The 15,346-nt window shown below is 47.9% G+C and overlaps 6 protein-coding genes across 6 annotated transcripts; 3 read left to right on the plus strand and 3 right to left on the minus strand.

Annotated features, from left to right (window-relative positions):
• Window positions 1-86: 86 nt before the first annotated feature.
• On the minus strand, window positions 87-5,149 carry EDD37DRAFT_4285 (phosphatidylinositol glycan, class A). The gene is made up of 4 exons (XM_062812639.1): window positions 4,015-5,149; window positions 2,876-3,953; window positions 2,621-2,825; window positions 87-2,569 (listed from the first exon to the last, which is right to left on the minus strand). Exons 1-4 carry the CDS (start codon window positions 5,021-5,023, stop codon window positions 191-193), a joined length of 4,671 nt encoding a protein of 1,556 aa, XP_062674289.1. The 5' UTR covers window positions 5,024-5,149; the 3' UTR covers window positions 87-190.
• Window positions 5,150-5,373: 224 nt separating this feature from the next.
• On the plus strand, window positions 5,374-6,124 carry EDD37DRAFT_644202 (Tim17/Tim22/Tim23/Pmp24 family-domain-containing protein; the record flags this gene model as incomplete). Its single annotated transcript, XM_062817475.1, has 2 exons — window positions 5,374-6,021; window positions 6,074-6,124. 2 exons carry the CDS (start codon window positions 5,374-5,376, stop codon window positions 6,122-6,124), a joined length of 699 nt encoding a protein of 232 aa, XP_062674290.1.
• Window positions 6,125-6,649: 525 nt separating this feature from the next.
• On the minus strand, window positions 6,650-7,575 carry EDD37DRAFT_603339 (uncharacterized protein; the record flags this gene model as incomplete). Its single annotated transcript, XM_062814634.1, has 2 exons — window positions 6,650-7,418; window positions 7,466-7,575. 2 exons carry the CDS (start codon window positions 7,573-7,575, stop codon window positions 6,650-6,652), a joined length of 879 nt encoding a protein of 292 aa, XP_062674291.1.
• A 120-nt stretch (window positions 7,576-7,695) lies between these two features.
• EDD37DRAFT_614335 (SYF2 splicing factor-domain-containing protein) lies at window positions 7,696-9,098 on the plus strand. Its single transcript, XM_062815534.1, has one exon. It carries the CDS (start codon window positions 7,794-7,796, stop codon window positions 8,817-8,819), a length of 1,026 nt encoding a protein of 341 aa, XP_062674292.1. The 5' UTR covers window positions 7,696-7,793; the 3' UTR covers window positions 8,820-9,098.
• Window positions 9,099-12,742: 3,644 nt separating this feature from the next.
• On the plus strand, window positions 12,743-14,214 carry EDD37DRAFT_4374 (D-amino-acid oxidase). The gene has a single exon (XM_062812719.1). The coding sequence runs from the start codon at window positions 13,106-13,108 to the stop codon at window positions 14,171-14,173; it is 1,068 nt and encodes a 355-aa protein (XP_062674293.1). The 5' UTR covers window positions 12,743-13,105; the 3' UTR covers window positions 14,174-14,214.
• On the minus strand, window positions 14,215-15,289 carry EDD37DRAFT_4375 (YEATS domain-containing protein 4). The gene has a single exon (XM_062812720.1). The coding sequence runs from the start codon at window positions 14,991-14,993 to the stop codon at window positions 14,256-14,258; it is 738 nt and encodes a 245-aa protein (XP_062674294.1). The 5' UTR covers window positions 14,994-15,289; the 3' UTR covers window positions 14,215-14,255.
• Between the last annotated feature and the right edge of the window lie 57 nt (window positions 15,290-15,346).

The raw sequence follows: 15,346 nt of genomic DNA on the forward strand, positions 1-15,346 counted from the left end.
GACTGACTTACAGATTGTTTCTGGTATGATATTGAATCTAGAACGTCGTCATGGAATGTTCTTAGCGAATGATTATTAGACTGGTTGGGTGAGGATACGGCCCCGAAGGCTGGACGCGAAGATGGGATGTTGGTGGTCAGGCTATCTTGTGTTGTTTAACTTCACTGCCTCACCTTCCGTAGTAAACATGCTAGTCTTCACCAGGATTTCCTTTTAGTGCGTTCGTGACAGCATCGGCAAGGATGGCATTGCCTGCCGTGTCAGCAAGCACAGACGCCATCTTTTCCAACTTTTGGCACACGAGTGTGAGTCCTTCAGCATTGTCGACCTGATCGTAAACCGATAGGATACCCGCAAGGCTCACGACTTGAAGAAAGACTACAAGTAGTTCGTGGTCGTAGGTAACGCCCAGTGGATGTACAAGCATTGAACCGGCGGACTGCTCTGATTTGTAGCAATCTGGCAGACTCGAGAGGGTTTGATTCAGTCCTTCAAGAGTCCAGTCGATCGCAGCCTGAAACTGCTGTTGCGACAACGATTGGATTGCCGACCGTGAAAGAACCCTGGTCCAAGATTTGATCTCCCGGACGTCGTCAATATAAAGGTTTTGCTTCTCTTCAGCGAATAGGTCATTCTTTGACTTGAGAATCTCCTGTATTCTCGATGCAACCGACGTCTCGAAAAGCCTGCTTGGCCCATTGTCAGAGAAATCACTCTTGTTGTCCTGTCCAACCTGCATAAGTTTGAGTAAGGCTGCCTCTGCCAGTAATGATGTCTGTCCATACTGAAGGATGATCTCTTCAAGGAGCCTCTCTCTTGCAGCAAGTACGCACAGCCCGAGACCGCCAACTGCAGGTGTATGCCTCAGGTGCAATTTAGCAGCTGCAGTAACGGCCTCGTGACGGACCTCTTCGTCGTCGTCATTCAGCAAATCGTAAAGGACCAACAGCAGGTTCACTTTGACACCTTGACCAAGCTCGTCGTCACGAAAAGACTGGAAATGCCCGGTGAGTGTGGAAAGTGCCGTCGCTGCGCCCAGCCTCGTAGGAAAGTCCAACGCGTCCCTCGAAGCATCTTTGACGGCATCGACCCAGACTGTGACTCGCTTGCAAGCGGCTATGTAATTCTCATTCGGAAGCACGAATCCTGCTATAATCTGCGCCTCGAGCTTGAGCGCTGCGTTGAACAGATCCCTAGTGGTTCCAAGCTGGTCGAGGATGATTTGCTGACTCAATATTTGCAATGATCGCGAGTCGGGCTTGACACCACGGCTCAAGCATTGTTCTAGCCCACAGAAAGCTTGCTCAAGAACATCTTGCTGACTTGTTCCATTTCGAGATACGTCAGCGATCAGACCGATCAGAAGAGTGATCAAAGAAAGCCGCGGCTTACTAGACAGCCTCTCATTCGCAATCCTAACACAGAAGCTCAATCCCTCGGAATTGGCGACCAGATCCCGGACCAGTCGAGTGGTGACTTCGTCCCCTGAGAGCGCGCGTTCGTCTTGCATAAGCTGACGATAGACTTGCAAGAGAAGAACCCTTTGTGACAAGTATTTGCCGTGCACGGAGTTGCTTTTCACGGCGTATTTCTCTTGGCTGACGGGAGAGTGCTTCTCGATGATTTTAAAGCACCAGCCATTGTCCCAGATGAACACGGCAGCTTCGTTGAGGACATCTAGCCACGCCGCACTGACGTACGGTGAGGGATAGTGTTCCGTTGTAGATGTCGCAAGCGCGCCCGCTAGCGACGTTACGATACCGTCGAGTTCTGGCTCAGTCATGGACTGCCTTGTCTCAATCAGTGAATACTTGCAGCAGAGGAGAACACCATGTGCTTCGTTCTCAGACTGGATCGGTGCCACTATTTCGAGGATGGTCCGGGCAGCCAGGGATGGACCGAGACTGGACAGACGATTGGCTATGAGGTACGCTGCTCGATCTCTTACTGCCCACGTTGGATTTGACAGTTCGCCAGCAATTGTCGTAACTAGAGAATCAGAGTTGGCTTCACCCTGCTGAGCATGTGCGAGTAAATCTAGGCCTGCAAAGACGTGTTCGGTAATCCCGTCCAATAGGTCGGATTTTCGACTGTTTCGTGCTGATTCGAGAAGACGTAAAGCAACTGTTGTCGGGGCGTAGTCACGAGTGACCTCAGCCGAAGGCTCCTTCAGGACATGCTGCTCACTCGTACTTGTCGAGTTGAGGCGGCCGATGCAAGCGCGTAGAAGCATCAAGCCACAATTGCGGATAGCCCAGATTTTGGACGAGAGACAAAATGCGGCCAAGTCCAGAATTGATGACAAGAATTGAGTGATGACGGTTGAGAACCTAGAGCTAGTCATGATGTCTTTCAGGCAGTTGAGCGCATGCACTTGTGGCAACCTCAACTGTCCTGCATCATACCCCGTCTTTTGGCTGGATAGCCGCGCAATAGCCATGAGATCACAAACCGCAGAAGAGAAGAATCCACCATCAGTAGGACTGAGCAAAGCCGTCATCATCGCAGGTAGACCGGCGGAGCGACGCGTGAGGCGGCTGGCTTGTTCGTCGATCTCATTCAGAGCGATCTGCTGCGTTACTTTCGCGTTCTGTTGATCATTATCCGGGTGCTTGCTTACCTTATACCAGTCATTGATCAGTCCACGAATAGCTGGTTGAGTCGCACCACGGACTAAATTGCAACATGCAAGGAAAGTCTGTGCAACTGTGGAGAAGGCTCCCCTGTGGCGCAGAGACATGAGCTGGTCCATACATAGCCTTCCTGCAACGGAGTACATCTCGCGATCAGGAGGGAAACCCGTCAATAGAGCCTGAATAACAAGACTATACCTTGTTAGCATCTCCCGTGGCACGGCAGTATTGTTGAAAGTTACCTTGAGTCGCGTAAGGCTCTCCATGAATAGGCAAGGAGATCTTTGGGACCTTCAGTCCCTTCGTCATCCGCTAGCTCTGTGGCTGTCTCTGGTGAGTCAACACATAGTTGTGGTTGAACTTCTTCCCAGATCCTGTAGCATATAGAGAAGACTCGATGTGCTATCACATCCTGGTCAGCGTGGCCTTGGAGATTCTGAAGTTGATAGTAGAGGGTCAGTAGATATCCATGGACGGGGGAAGTTGATCCAGGTCGCAGATTGCCAGGTTCTGAAGTCGTATGTTCCAGCCGAGATATGCTTCTCAGAACTGCTGTTTCGACGGTGGATTTGACCGAATCGTCAGTGTCGCTGAGTAGGGACAGGACCGCCAATAGTCTCCCCATACCGTCAGCGTGATCGCCTCGCACAGTCTGCACCGCTAGCATTTCCACCTTCTGGAGGAAATCGCTACCAGCCACACGCAAAACCATCTTTGGGCTGCGCATAGACAGGATTCGCAATAGAGCAGCCGCATGAACTCGAACCTCTTCAAATGGGTCGAGGGTAAGGTTGCACAAAGACCTTGTCAGGACAAGATCATCATCGAAGGTATGGGGTTCTATTGCTAGGCTGAAGAAGTACTTCAGAGACTGGAGGCTGAGTATGTGGCGAGGGTAGGAGATACCGGCAGCCAACTCTTCCTTCAGGAAGTCGAAGAAACAGGTTGAGAACGACCTGTACTGACGAAGAAGAGCATCGGTCTTATGATCGTCGTTGTTTTGTGTTGATTTTCTGCAAATGTACGTGTAACTCGTTTGGATTCTGCTTAGAAGTCTTTTGGTAGTGCTCAGGATCTCCCCTCTCTCATGAGCGTCCGCATCTTCGTGGAGGTACCTTAGACTCGAGGCGATGCAGTCTAGAGTTTCCACGTCAATAACGGCGTTTGTGGAGGGGTTGGCCGTCAGCAGAGCGTATGTCAACACTCGAAGCTCTGAGCTCGCTACCATGAATATATATCGAAACCAATAATACCGGTCTTCCTTACGGGATCTGGGATTTGACGCTGTTGTAAAGGCAGAATTGACAAAGATCAGGGCATCTGCTCCGTGATTATTGTTAGTCCGCTCAATCTTGATCAAGCTTGCCGGAACGATACATACCTTTGTCTGATAGCAGATTCTTTTGAATGCCGACCCTCAAAGAAGAAAGAAAGAGGGCAAGCGTCGACTCACTTTCGCAACAGGAATGACAACGCGGCTCTATAAAAGCCATGAATCTTTCCCTGTCATACAAAACCATCGGAAGGACGTTTTGAGCAAAATCCCCAAGAGCTTCATGGTTCTTTTCGAGATAGAGCTCGATGACTCGTTCTGCAGTAACCTGCAGACTGGCATTGGCCGGCGCCTCGGCGCTGCTAGTACATAGGAGAGAATATAGCTTCATAGCGGCGCTTCTTGTATCGACGTCGACGCTCGCAAATATCAAAGCCAGGAATAGGGATGCCATGGTATCATTGTCAATGCATGACACGTCAGCAGGGCCGATGTTGTGCTGTACCAGCCGTTGATTCCAGCGTGTAGAATATTCTGCTGTCGACTGTTGGGTGAACGATTCGAGGCTCTCGCCGATAGGGGTTTTTCGATGCAGGCACGAGATCATCAAGCAAGCCTTCTTAACTTCAGACTGGGGTGATGATAAAAGAATGCTTTTGATCAATGGTAGTGTGGCATACCGGAGAATCTCAACAATACTCTGTTGATCACTCATCTTCCTAAGTACATCACACAATGTCTCCATGATCTGGAAGGCCGGTTTTGTCTTGCCATCGTCAAATGCTTTATGGGCGCATTGCAGAGCATCAAACCATGCCTCCCTAGACAGAACCAAGTGTTGAATAGCAGGCACATTGCTTGTAACGCCACAATTGAGATAGACACATAAGGCATTGGAGGCCGCCGTGACATGTTTGTCGAGTACTTGGGGGGCTTTGGCAGTGAGAACCAATTTAGGCCAAAGGGCAATGATTTGACGCACTTGGTCTTCATCAGGCGTCTTAAAGATCTGGCGGAGGTACCCTCTGCCCAGATCAGACACAATCGAGATCGGCAGGGGCACCTCGGCCTCCAGTGCCGTGGACATCAGATCCATCCTTGTCATGGGCGTGGGCATTTGTGGCACTAGGCCACTGAAATTGGTTGTTACCAGCGTGAGTCCATCTCTCACAACATATACCGCGCCGTCCACGCCTTGAGGCAGTCTAATTCCCTTCAGCAATCGTGATGAAGTAGATTTTCGATGAGACGTAAATATAAGAGTGGTGCTCGTTCGCTTCTAAAAAATGATAGCCGAAATCCCAATCCGGTAAGGTCGATTTCGGAGTCGTCTATCGTCCGCATTTCGAACATTTTCTTTCCGCAGACATCATCCGCCTCTATACCATCGAACACCGGTTCAGCCGCCACGTTGGCATACTGTCGTTGTGCTTATTCTCGTCCATCATCCGTCTCTAGTCACTCAAAATGTCCATTTGGGACGCCTTCTCTGGCAGAAAGCAGACGAGACAGTCCTCAGAGCCACAGCACGCAGATACAGCGCCTTCTGCCGGAGGGTTCGCACCGGCACCATTTGACCCTGCGGCCGCTACACAAGATGTCGCATCCTTCTTTGGAAGCGCTTCTCTTCCAGATGCGTCCAAGCTACACCCTCTAGCTGGACTGAATCAACAGACACTCGATTACCTCACGTTAGACGAATCCCAATTATCAGATCTCCCTGGAGCCCGATCGATATTACCTTCTCGCGGTTGGTCGGACGATTTATGTTACGGAACAGGAACTGTGTACCTCACAGCTCTGACTACTGGTGGCGCATGGGGTTTAATAGAAGGCTTGAACCGGACACCGGCCTCGGCTCCTCCGAAACTACGATTGAACAGCGTCCTGAACAGCATTACAAGGAGAGGTCCATTCCTCGGTAACTCCGCTGGGGTGGTCGCGATGGTATACAACGGGGTGAACTCGACAATTGGCTATTACCGGGGCAAGCACGATGCCGCAAATAGCATGGTGGCGGGCGCCTTGAGCGGCATGCTCTTCAAAAGCACACGAGGCGTGAAGCCTATGATGATCTCTGGTGGTATCGTGGCCTCAATCGCAGGGGCTTGGGCAGTAAGTTGCCGCCCTGAATATGCATGCTGGACCTTACTCACACATTGTGCAGTTGACCCGTAAAGTACTTTTCGAGCTTCCTGAAGAGAAGGTCGACCTTTAGTACCTCGCAAAAACGCCCATATATGGCAAGACAGAACGAATGGGTGCTTGCCAGAGCCCCAATTGTGTACAAACTTTGTCATTCGATGCCCACCATGTGGTGTGGGCAGATATGACTCTACTTACTGTGGACGGTGCTTTACCAATCTTCACTCAGAAATGTGATTAGCATAGCGGGATTTTGGAAATCAATCGACGGCGTCCGGAGAAAGAGTGTATGATAGAGTCGATGCAGGACTCCATGAACCTGCTGTATCTACGACGATGGTCGTGGACATAGGGAACTGTGGCTGGTGGCCACCTCTTCTTCTCAACGGTGGGAAACTGGGGCGACAGCTTAATACAACCTCAAGAGCTCGCACCGTAAGGTGGCGCAGCCCGAAAGACAGAGACTGGTGGATGAGCTAGATATTGAATCCATTCCATGACTTTTTCCGAATCGCCATGCCCTCTATAACGCCCTTCCGACCATCAGCAAAAGAGCCAACTCTGGGTGTGTTGTACATGAATTCCGTCGAGGTCAAACTCAAAGCATTGTTCGACGCCATGCTTTTGCAGCCAGTGCTTCTATAAGTGCTGTGTCCACCACGCCCTTGGTCGAGTCATCCGCGATGGCTTCCACAACAGCATCAGCCACCAAGTCCGCTTTCAACGGCTTTTCCACGGCAGCGCCAAAGACCCTAGTCAGGCTACCTCCTACAAGACTATTGACTGTGCTCCCAACCATGCCCGAGGCTGCAATAGGCAGAGTGAACTTGCGACTATTGTCGTAGAGAAAGCCTGGCCTGATGAAGACATTCCGCAGCTTGATCATTTCATTGGCTATCGTGTTTTCGGCCTCGCGTTTGGTTGTAATGTATCGGGTCGGTAGGATGGGTGCGCCCGCCGCAGCAGAGATATAGACAAATGTGTTCGCCCCTTCCGTCTCAGCCTCTTGCGCAAGAGCAATGGCAGAGTCTCTATTCATGAGCTCATATGTTATCTGCCCGTCTTTTTCTCCCTTGCCCAACTCACCACCAGGCTGACGGTCGAGAGGGTTGTTGGGACTACCCTGCTTCGAGGCGCTGAATGCTCTAGACAGCCCGGAAATCACGCTCTCTTTCCCAGACAAAACGCCCTTGTAGTCTGCCTCCAGCAGTATACCCATCGTATGTACAACCGCGTCGGCATCTTTGAGATGCGGTGTGTAGGTAGTAGGCTTTAGGATGTCACCTTTGGCCCAGGTGACTGACTGGGACCATGACGGGGCAGAAGTTTCTGAGCTGACCGATGACCACGTTGGCTCTCCGGAACGACTTTACACAGTCAGTAGTGCGTTACAATACTGTTGAACAAGCTGTACCTTATGGAGGTAACGTCCCAACCCCGGGCGACTGCGGACTTGCAGATGCGTGACCCAAGAAATCCATTCCCACCAGCGACAACGATCCTCTTCTTGACTGCTTGAGCCATACTTAGCGCAGAAACTTACCGCGCAACAACTTAGCAAAGAACAGTATGTTATCACCGTGTCATCTTGTGTTTCCTGGCTTCGTTGGATTCACAGCTCCATTGTCCACACAAGTGGACTGATCGCCAGGAACTTTTTGGCGTCAATACCAAACACTGACGTCGTAGATCGGAGGCTGTGCAAAAGGAAGGTGTAGCGAGTCCCGACTTTCTGATTTTCCATGCGCACTTCGACGCTACAATATCAGGCAACAGAAACACATAGCACCATGCCTCCCGCAAAGCGACGCAAACTCAGCCCTGAGGTCGAGGAGACTCCAGCTACGAACGGGGGAGCGGAAGAAAATAGCCGGATCTCAGAACATGAAGAGGAGAGCCAGGAAGCGGAGCTTGCATCAGGAAATGACAATCTCGCACCGGTAGACTTGCAGGACGAAAGCTCAGAGTCGAAGAATTCATCTACCACATCCGCTCCATCAAGCGCAGCCGACGACAGACTGGCCCGGTTCGCCGCTCTAAAATCTCGAGCATCCGCTTCCGCAAAATCGAATCTTGCCGAAGCGAAAGCAGAAGCCACCCGCGCCGCGATCGACCCCAGTGTCCTCGCGAGTCTCAGCAGGAAATCGGCCATCGCATCTCATAACCTACTGAAAGCGGACACCGAAGAAGAGGGAGGCACAGGCGCATTTGAGCGCAAACGCGCGTGGGACTACACGATCGAGGAGAGCGAGAAGTGGGATGAACGAGTCGCGCGGAAAAAGGCAGCCCGTAACAACAATGCTTTCCAGGACTACAGCGCAGAAGCCGCCAAAATGTATGATCGTCAGATGCGAGACCTGGAGAAGAGTGCTCTGAAAGACGGAGGGAGGAATCGAAAAGAGTACGAACGACAGAAAGCAGAGATTTTGGAGAATGCCGCTCGCACTGGCGGGCTTGAGATAGTCGAGATGGAAAATGGCGAACTCGTTGCGATCGACAAGGATGGACGATTCTACGCGGATCAGGACAGTGCGGGTTTCGTCGAACAGAAACCCAAGCGGGAGAATGTGGATCGGTTAGTCGATGACTTGAAGAAGGCGGAGGAAGCGAGAATGAAGAAGCGGCGTGATAGGGGTCGCGACGAGGATGGAGGAGATGTCACCTACATCAACGAGAAGAACAAGCAGTTTAACAACAAGCTGGCGAGGTTCTATGATCGGTATACCACGGATATACGCGAAAGTTTTGAGAGAGGAACAGCGATTTGAGGATGAAGCAGTCATGGTCCGACTTAATGCCACTTTCATAGACACCGGATCGGAAACATCTTCTGGAAGTGCCTGAATGCATGCGGGATATGACCAAGTCGCTGATGAGCATCCTCGTAGCCACTGTGATCACGGGTGTGGTTTTGGCACACTATCACTCCACAAAAACAGGCTTTCCTCGCCGTTCCATATACCATGAAACATTACACTCTGCATAGTCTTGAGTGACGTGTAATTTGCGAGTAGTAGCGAACAAAAAAGATGCAATCGATGTTGAAAGATTGAGTTGAATCTATCCAACAACAAGCACGCAAGAAATCCATGTCCACATATGGTAATTATTGTCGGACTATCTCGCGCCCTTCGAGGTCCATATAAATCACATCAGTATGGTACTGTGCCTTGCAAAACTCCATGAATTGTCAAGTTTGCCGAGGCGCATTCACCGCCACTTTGACGCAGTGTACAGTAGAATGAATTAGCGATAGCACTACGTAAATTGATCGTAAACTATGCTATCGCATTCCGTAGGGCACTGAATCAATATACAGCGTCGTTCTCTACGTAGTGGCACTCTATCCCGTCGCCTTATCGAAGTACGTACCGCCGAGGAGGGCACTAAATCTTAGCGAGGCCGTAAGTGTACTCGTACTCCCTCCCCTATCTCCTTACTATCGGATTCTACGACGACGCTACGATTAAAGCTCATCGTCGGCAAGTAACGCGCTACGTAAGATAGAGGTAGAGTCGCTATCTCCTCGCGGTCTCTAACTATTGAGGCGATTAGAGATACTCCTTCCTTAGGGTATATTAGCGAAGTAAATAGAATAGCGTTAATTTAATAAACTTAGGCGACGACTCGTAACGCCGTCCCTAATAAAGAGAAGAAGGGCTCTTCTCCTCCGGGGAGGTCTTCGACGCCGTCGGACTAGGAGGAGGTAGTAGAGTCGGCGATCTCTCTCTCTATATAGACACTATCGTCGAATATCTCTAAACGTCGTAAGAGTAATAAGGTATTAACGTTACGTCGACGTATATCTCGTAGTTCGTCGTCTAATACGTCGGCTACCTCGATTTACTCCTTAAGTAAGGTTTCCTTTCTAATTAACGTATAAGTCTTCGTAAGGAAGATAAAGGCGTTTAGTAAGGAAGTAAACTTCGAGTCGTATAATTATAATGATATAATAGACGAATATCGCGGCGAGCTCCTCTTACGGTTAAGGCTAAAGAAGAAGTTAATCGATAACCCCCCCTTTAGCGGCGAATTTACGATTAACGCCTCTCGGATAAAGAGACCTTACGCTCTTACTATCGGTTACTAAAGAGACTTCGAAATCGTATATAGAAAGTAGTGAGATATTCTTTACGAACCTAAGCGTACTATATACAAGATAACTATATAGCTTATACTCTTATATAAAGAGATAGCGCTCCCTACTTCTCCGCTATCGCTAGGGTAGACCTCGTCGGGCTCGAATAGAGTGAGTTCTATATAGTCGAGATATAAGGATAGTACTTAAAGTCGTCGTCGTAAAGATAAGAAGAGACGTAAATCTAAAAGTAAAAAGAGTAAAACTTCGGTATCGTCTACTATTTAAATATAACGATAATAACGTACTTAACGGGCTAAGGTACTCGAGGAGTTCGAGAATTAGTAGTTAGTACTAAGTAAGAGGTATAAATATCTACGCTAGAACTATAAGAATAACTCTCGAATATATTACGATTAACTTAGTATTAGTTATTTAGCGTTATTAATATCTCTTTCTAAGATATAGTCTAACGCGATCGCTCGTAGTACGACAATACTAGAAGAGCCTCCCTATATCGTCTTGAAAGCTATAGTAAATCTAAAGAATCGGAAAGAAAAGGCGTAATAGTCGCCGTATACTTCCTTATTAAATCTACCGTAAAACTCGCCTTATATAATGCCGTATAATACTTTTTATATCGGGGCGCCTTTAATTAGCGTATAATAATATCTATTTAGTACGGCCGTATTTTCCACTATAGTAGTACTTATCGAGCCTCGTTTAAGCCTACTATAGCGCGACGACGATAATAATAATAATATAAGAGCTTATTTTAATTAGCTAGCGACTAAATTTCCTATTTACGGTCCTAGGTTTCTCGAAATTAAGGGCGTAGTTACGAAGAATAGTTAGGGCTTCTTAGACCTTAAGGGATATACGGATAAGTAGTGAGATAAGATAGAAGTGTTTCTCGACTTTATTATAAAGATTAGGAAGCACCTTAAGGACTTCGTATATCTTCCTATAGTATAGTCTCGCCTATTAGACGATACCGCGAGTCCCGTAGGCTCGTTATTAACTTGATTCTATAGTAAGGCTAAGTAAGGCTAATATTCTTAGAGGTATTTCTAGATTTTAAGGTAGTACGGAGATCTAATTAGAGTTTACCCCGTATAAGAGCTACTACTTAATTAGTATAATAATTATTACGTACGCTTACGTATACTTACGTAAGCGCTAAGAGGGTACTAAGATTACTATTTTAATTTAAGAATTTCAAGAATTTATAGTGTTACTAAATACTAGGATAGCTAAAAGATATTAAGTATAGATACAATATAGCTATAGCTAGTCGAACTTTTATAGATATATAAGATATATAGTAATTACTATAAGAGAAATATCGATACGTAATAAAAAGACTTATATAATATCGATTTCTCTACGTAGTTATATTTTATATACTTAATCGAATACTTACTACTATACTTACTCTTTTACTTACTCTTTTACTTACTCTTCTACTTACTCTTACTCTTTACGATAGTATAAGGCCTAATCGATAAAGTCTCTATAGCCGTACGCTTTAAAATATACTCTCGTCGTCGCCTCGCTATAGACTAATATTATTACTAGGTAAAGAAAGGTCTCGAAGCTCTTCGCGTATTAGTAAGTCGTTTTATGATTTCTTCTTATCTACTTCTTTAACTTATAGAAGGCTATCTCGATCGAGTTAAAGTCTAGCGAATAAAGTAGTAAGAAGATTAGTATTACGCTCTTCTCTCGATATATTATTTTAACTCGCTTCGAGTGGTAAATTATCGTATTATTAAGGAGTAATACTAAGTGCCTCCCTAGGAAGAGATTTATTATAAATAATACTCTTTCTATAAATGCCTCGAATCGCTCGGAGTTGAATAAGCCTTAGAAGAGGTCGTAGTCAAGCTATCTATCGATAGTAAGGGTAGATAGGATACTCTATCGCTCTATACGTCTCTCTAGGAGACGTATACGATACGATACCTCTCGTAATAACTACCTAAACTTACGATCTCGGGTTCTCTCGTTAGCGACGCTTTCGTCGACGGCGACGATTTACTTAGTAGTGTAGTCGACTATCTCGGCTATAAATACTATAATTAACTTCTCGTCTCGCCTAGCGTTAATACGAGTAATACGTTTATAAGTAATCTTATACTCCTTTAGTACTCGACTTACTATAGATATAGATATACTTATATCGTACTCTTCGAGAAGGAAATTATAGCTTTCGTTAAGACGTACTATTAGTTAGTCTTCGAGGAAGTCCTTTAGGCTAGCGATAGCGATATCGTAAAGAATAGGAGGACGCCTATTTTTAGGGTAATACTAATTAAGACTAAGCTTCTTATTATATTTTTAGCTCTTTATCTTAGTAATATAGGCCTTAGAGACTCTATACGACTTACTAATCTCCTTCTATATAGCTATTATCTTAAGTATAAGTTCGACCGCTTCTTTTACTTCGGCGGAGAACTTCGGCCTCGACGATATTATAACTACTACGATAAAAATAGCGATTTCTATATCAATAGAGAGCGCAAAGAGCGACGATTATAATAGTATCAAAAAGATATGTAATTATGTACGTCGTTATTAAGTAAATACGTGTTCAAGCTCACCGCTAGTTGAAAAAGTTGTTGTCGTAACACCCTCGGTAAACTTGACAATTCATGGAGTTTTGCAAGGCACAGTATCTACCAGCTAAGAATAAATGTAGGCACTGAAAGAATTTGCCTATAGCTACCCGCTTCTACAGAAATCTTCTATCTAGACTGAGATTGTTGACCATTTGGAGGTTCTTGCAAGCACGATATCTAACGCCGGCATAAAGCACAGCAGGTGCTTCTACTCGACGGTGGAATCATTGGGATAAGATAGAAGAACTGGAACGGTCTCAGGTTGACCTTTGATAAGTCTATTTGAAACTTGAGGACTATCGGTCAAAGGACGGGCAGCACCCACATCTATCTGATCCTCGTCGATGACTACAAAATGTCTCCATCAAACGAATCCATCATCGTCGTTGGATGTGGAGTGACAGGCCTCTCAGTGGCAACACTCCTACAATCCGAATACCCAAGCGCAGTCCTCACCATCATCGCCGCCGAAATACCGACAGGACATTCACCCACGGCGGACTATGCGTCAATGTGGGCAGGCGCGCATTACCGTCCGACACGGGGTTCGACACCTCAATTAAAGCAGGAATTCGACATGGCCGTACGCACAGCCGGAAGGATGAAGCGGATCGCACACGACCACCCCGAAGCCGGGGTCGAATTCATGCAGGGTGTCGAGTACCTGGAAGATCCACCCACCGAGTTCTCCTCGATAAAAACAGGCGATGTCTACGCCGGACCGGAGGATGGCTTCCGCGTGCTCGACCAGACGGAGCTGCCAACTGGTGTGGAATGGGGCTGCGAATATCGCTGTTACTGCGTCAACGTTTCGGTATATTTGAAATGGCTTCTCGACCGCTTCATGTCGAAGGGTGGTCGGCTTATCCAGCATCGCTTATCGGACGCTCAGGAGGCGTTCGAGTATGCCCAAAAGATTGGGCTGGGCAAGGTTTCAACAGTCGTGAATTGTTCTGGGCGTAACTTCGACCAAGATCCGAAGACGAAGATCATTCGAGGACAGACCGTGCTGGTCAAGCAGCAGCACCATCAGACGGTGACTCGGCAGTGTCGCGATGGCAGTTGGGCTTTCCTGATCCCGCGTCCGCGAGGAGGTGGGACCATTGTCGGAGGCACCAAGGAGATAGGTGACCCTGAAGAGCAACCCAGGCCTGAGGCGCGCGAGAAACTCCTTCGCAATGCTGTTGATTTCTTTCCCGACTTCGTGGATTCGATTGACAGATTCGTGGTATTGAAAGACAATGTCGGCAGGAGACCGTGGCGGGAGGGTGGTTATAGGTTCCAGACCGAGTCGGTTGGTCCCGACAAAAGGATTGTGCACGGATATGGTGCTGGTGGTCGAGGTTATGAGCTGAGTTGGGCCGCAGCTGAGAAGATAGTAGCACTCGTGGCGGCATCGGTACCTGCAAATGCCCGGTTGTAGCTGGATGACCCCTGGAAAAGGCCGCCATGGCGCGAGCAATGATCGATATATGACCCTCGAAGCAGGATTTCACAATCCGTGCTCACTTCTTCTTGATTGGCTTTCCCTCGGTCTTTTCCAACTCCTGCAGCTTTGCCTCCTCGCTGACCAGTTTGGTCTTCTCTTCTGCAATCAGTTTCTGCACTTGTTTCACCGCTTCACCTAGCCGATCAAGTTCTTTGTTTTCTTCTTCTTTGCTGAATTTGTTTGCTCCGCTGCTCTTCAGAGGGATCTCGGCAGTTGGTGGCGCTTTGATCTGACCTTTGGCGCCTTTGCCTCCTTTGGACTTGGTCACTTGTGCACCCCCAGTCAAAAGGTCATAGAACGCTTCAACCGGCTCGTTGAAGAGGACTTCTTCGTAACAGACACTAGTGACCATGGACCTATCCCGCTTCTGCTGCTCGACATCTCCGTAGTATGGGTGTAACTTGAGGCCGTGCCAGATTTGCTGGGGCTTCTCGGTACTTTCGGGCGCGAAGTAGAACTTGATCGCAATTTCGAACTCACCCCAGCCTGTCTCCTCGACCTCAAAAGGCGGGCTTTCGATCATTCGCACGCTGTTTGCGTACGTGTCGTGTAGTTTGAATTGGACCTTTCTCAGCCAGTATGAGATATCTTCATTGTTAACCCCGCGAACGAAGACTTTCCACCTATGTGTGTGATCGGGCGGTGCATCTTTCGGGCGATTCTCAGGGTCGAAAGGGATGGCTTCGGTACCGTAAGTGAAAGGGCGGTAGATCTGTACGCCACGGACGCGCTTAGTTCCTGCGGGAGCAGGCATTGTGAGTGAAGGTGTTCAGCCCAGACTTGAGATGCAGTCGAGATGTGTACGTGGTGCGGGACTGCAACGCCGGCGAGGCTCCTATGAGACCATCTATGCGGGAACCAAGGCAGATACCGTGCTGTAAGGTGCACTGGATGAAAAGCGGCTGTCGATGTGTTGCCGCCTTGTTTTTGAAATGTTCACGTCGATATTTGCAGTCTGAAAGTTGTTGTCGGCGTACAAATCGCAGTCTACCGAATTTTATCCGGTGCGACCAACAACAGTCGGAGTTGGAAATTCTTCGCCTCTCTTTGTCTTCGGCAGAGTCGTTGTGTGCTGCTCTCGAACTTGATACGATGACAGCGACTAAT

This window comes from Exophiala viscosa, assembly GCF_022695815.1.
Source record: "Exophiala viscosa unplaced genomic scaffold EDD37scaffold_1, whole genome shotgun sequence".
Taxonomy (NCBI): domain Eukaryota; kingdom Fungi; phylum Ascomycota; class Eurotiomycetes; order Chaetothyriales; family Herpotrichiellaceae; genus Exophiala; species Exophiala viscosa.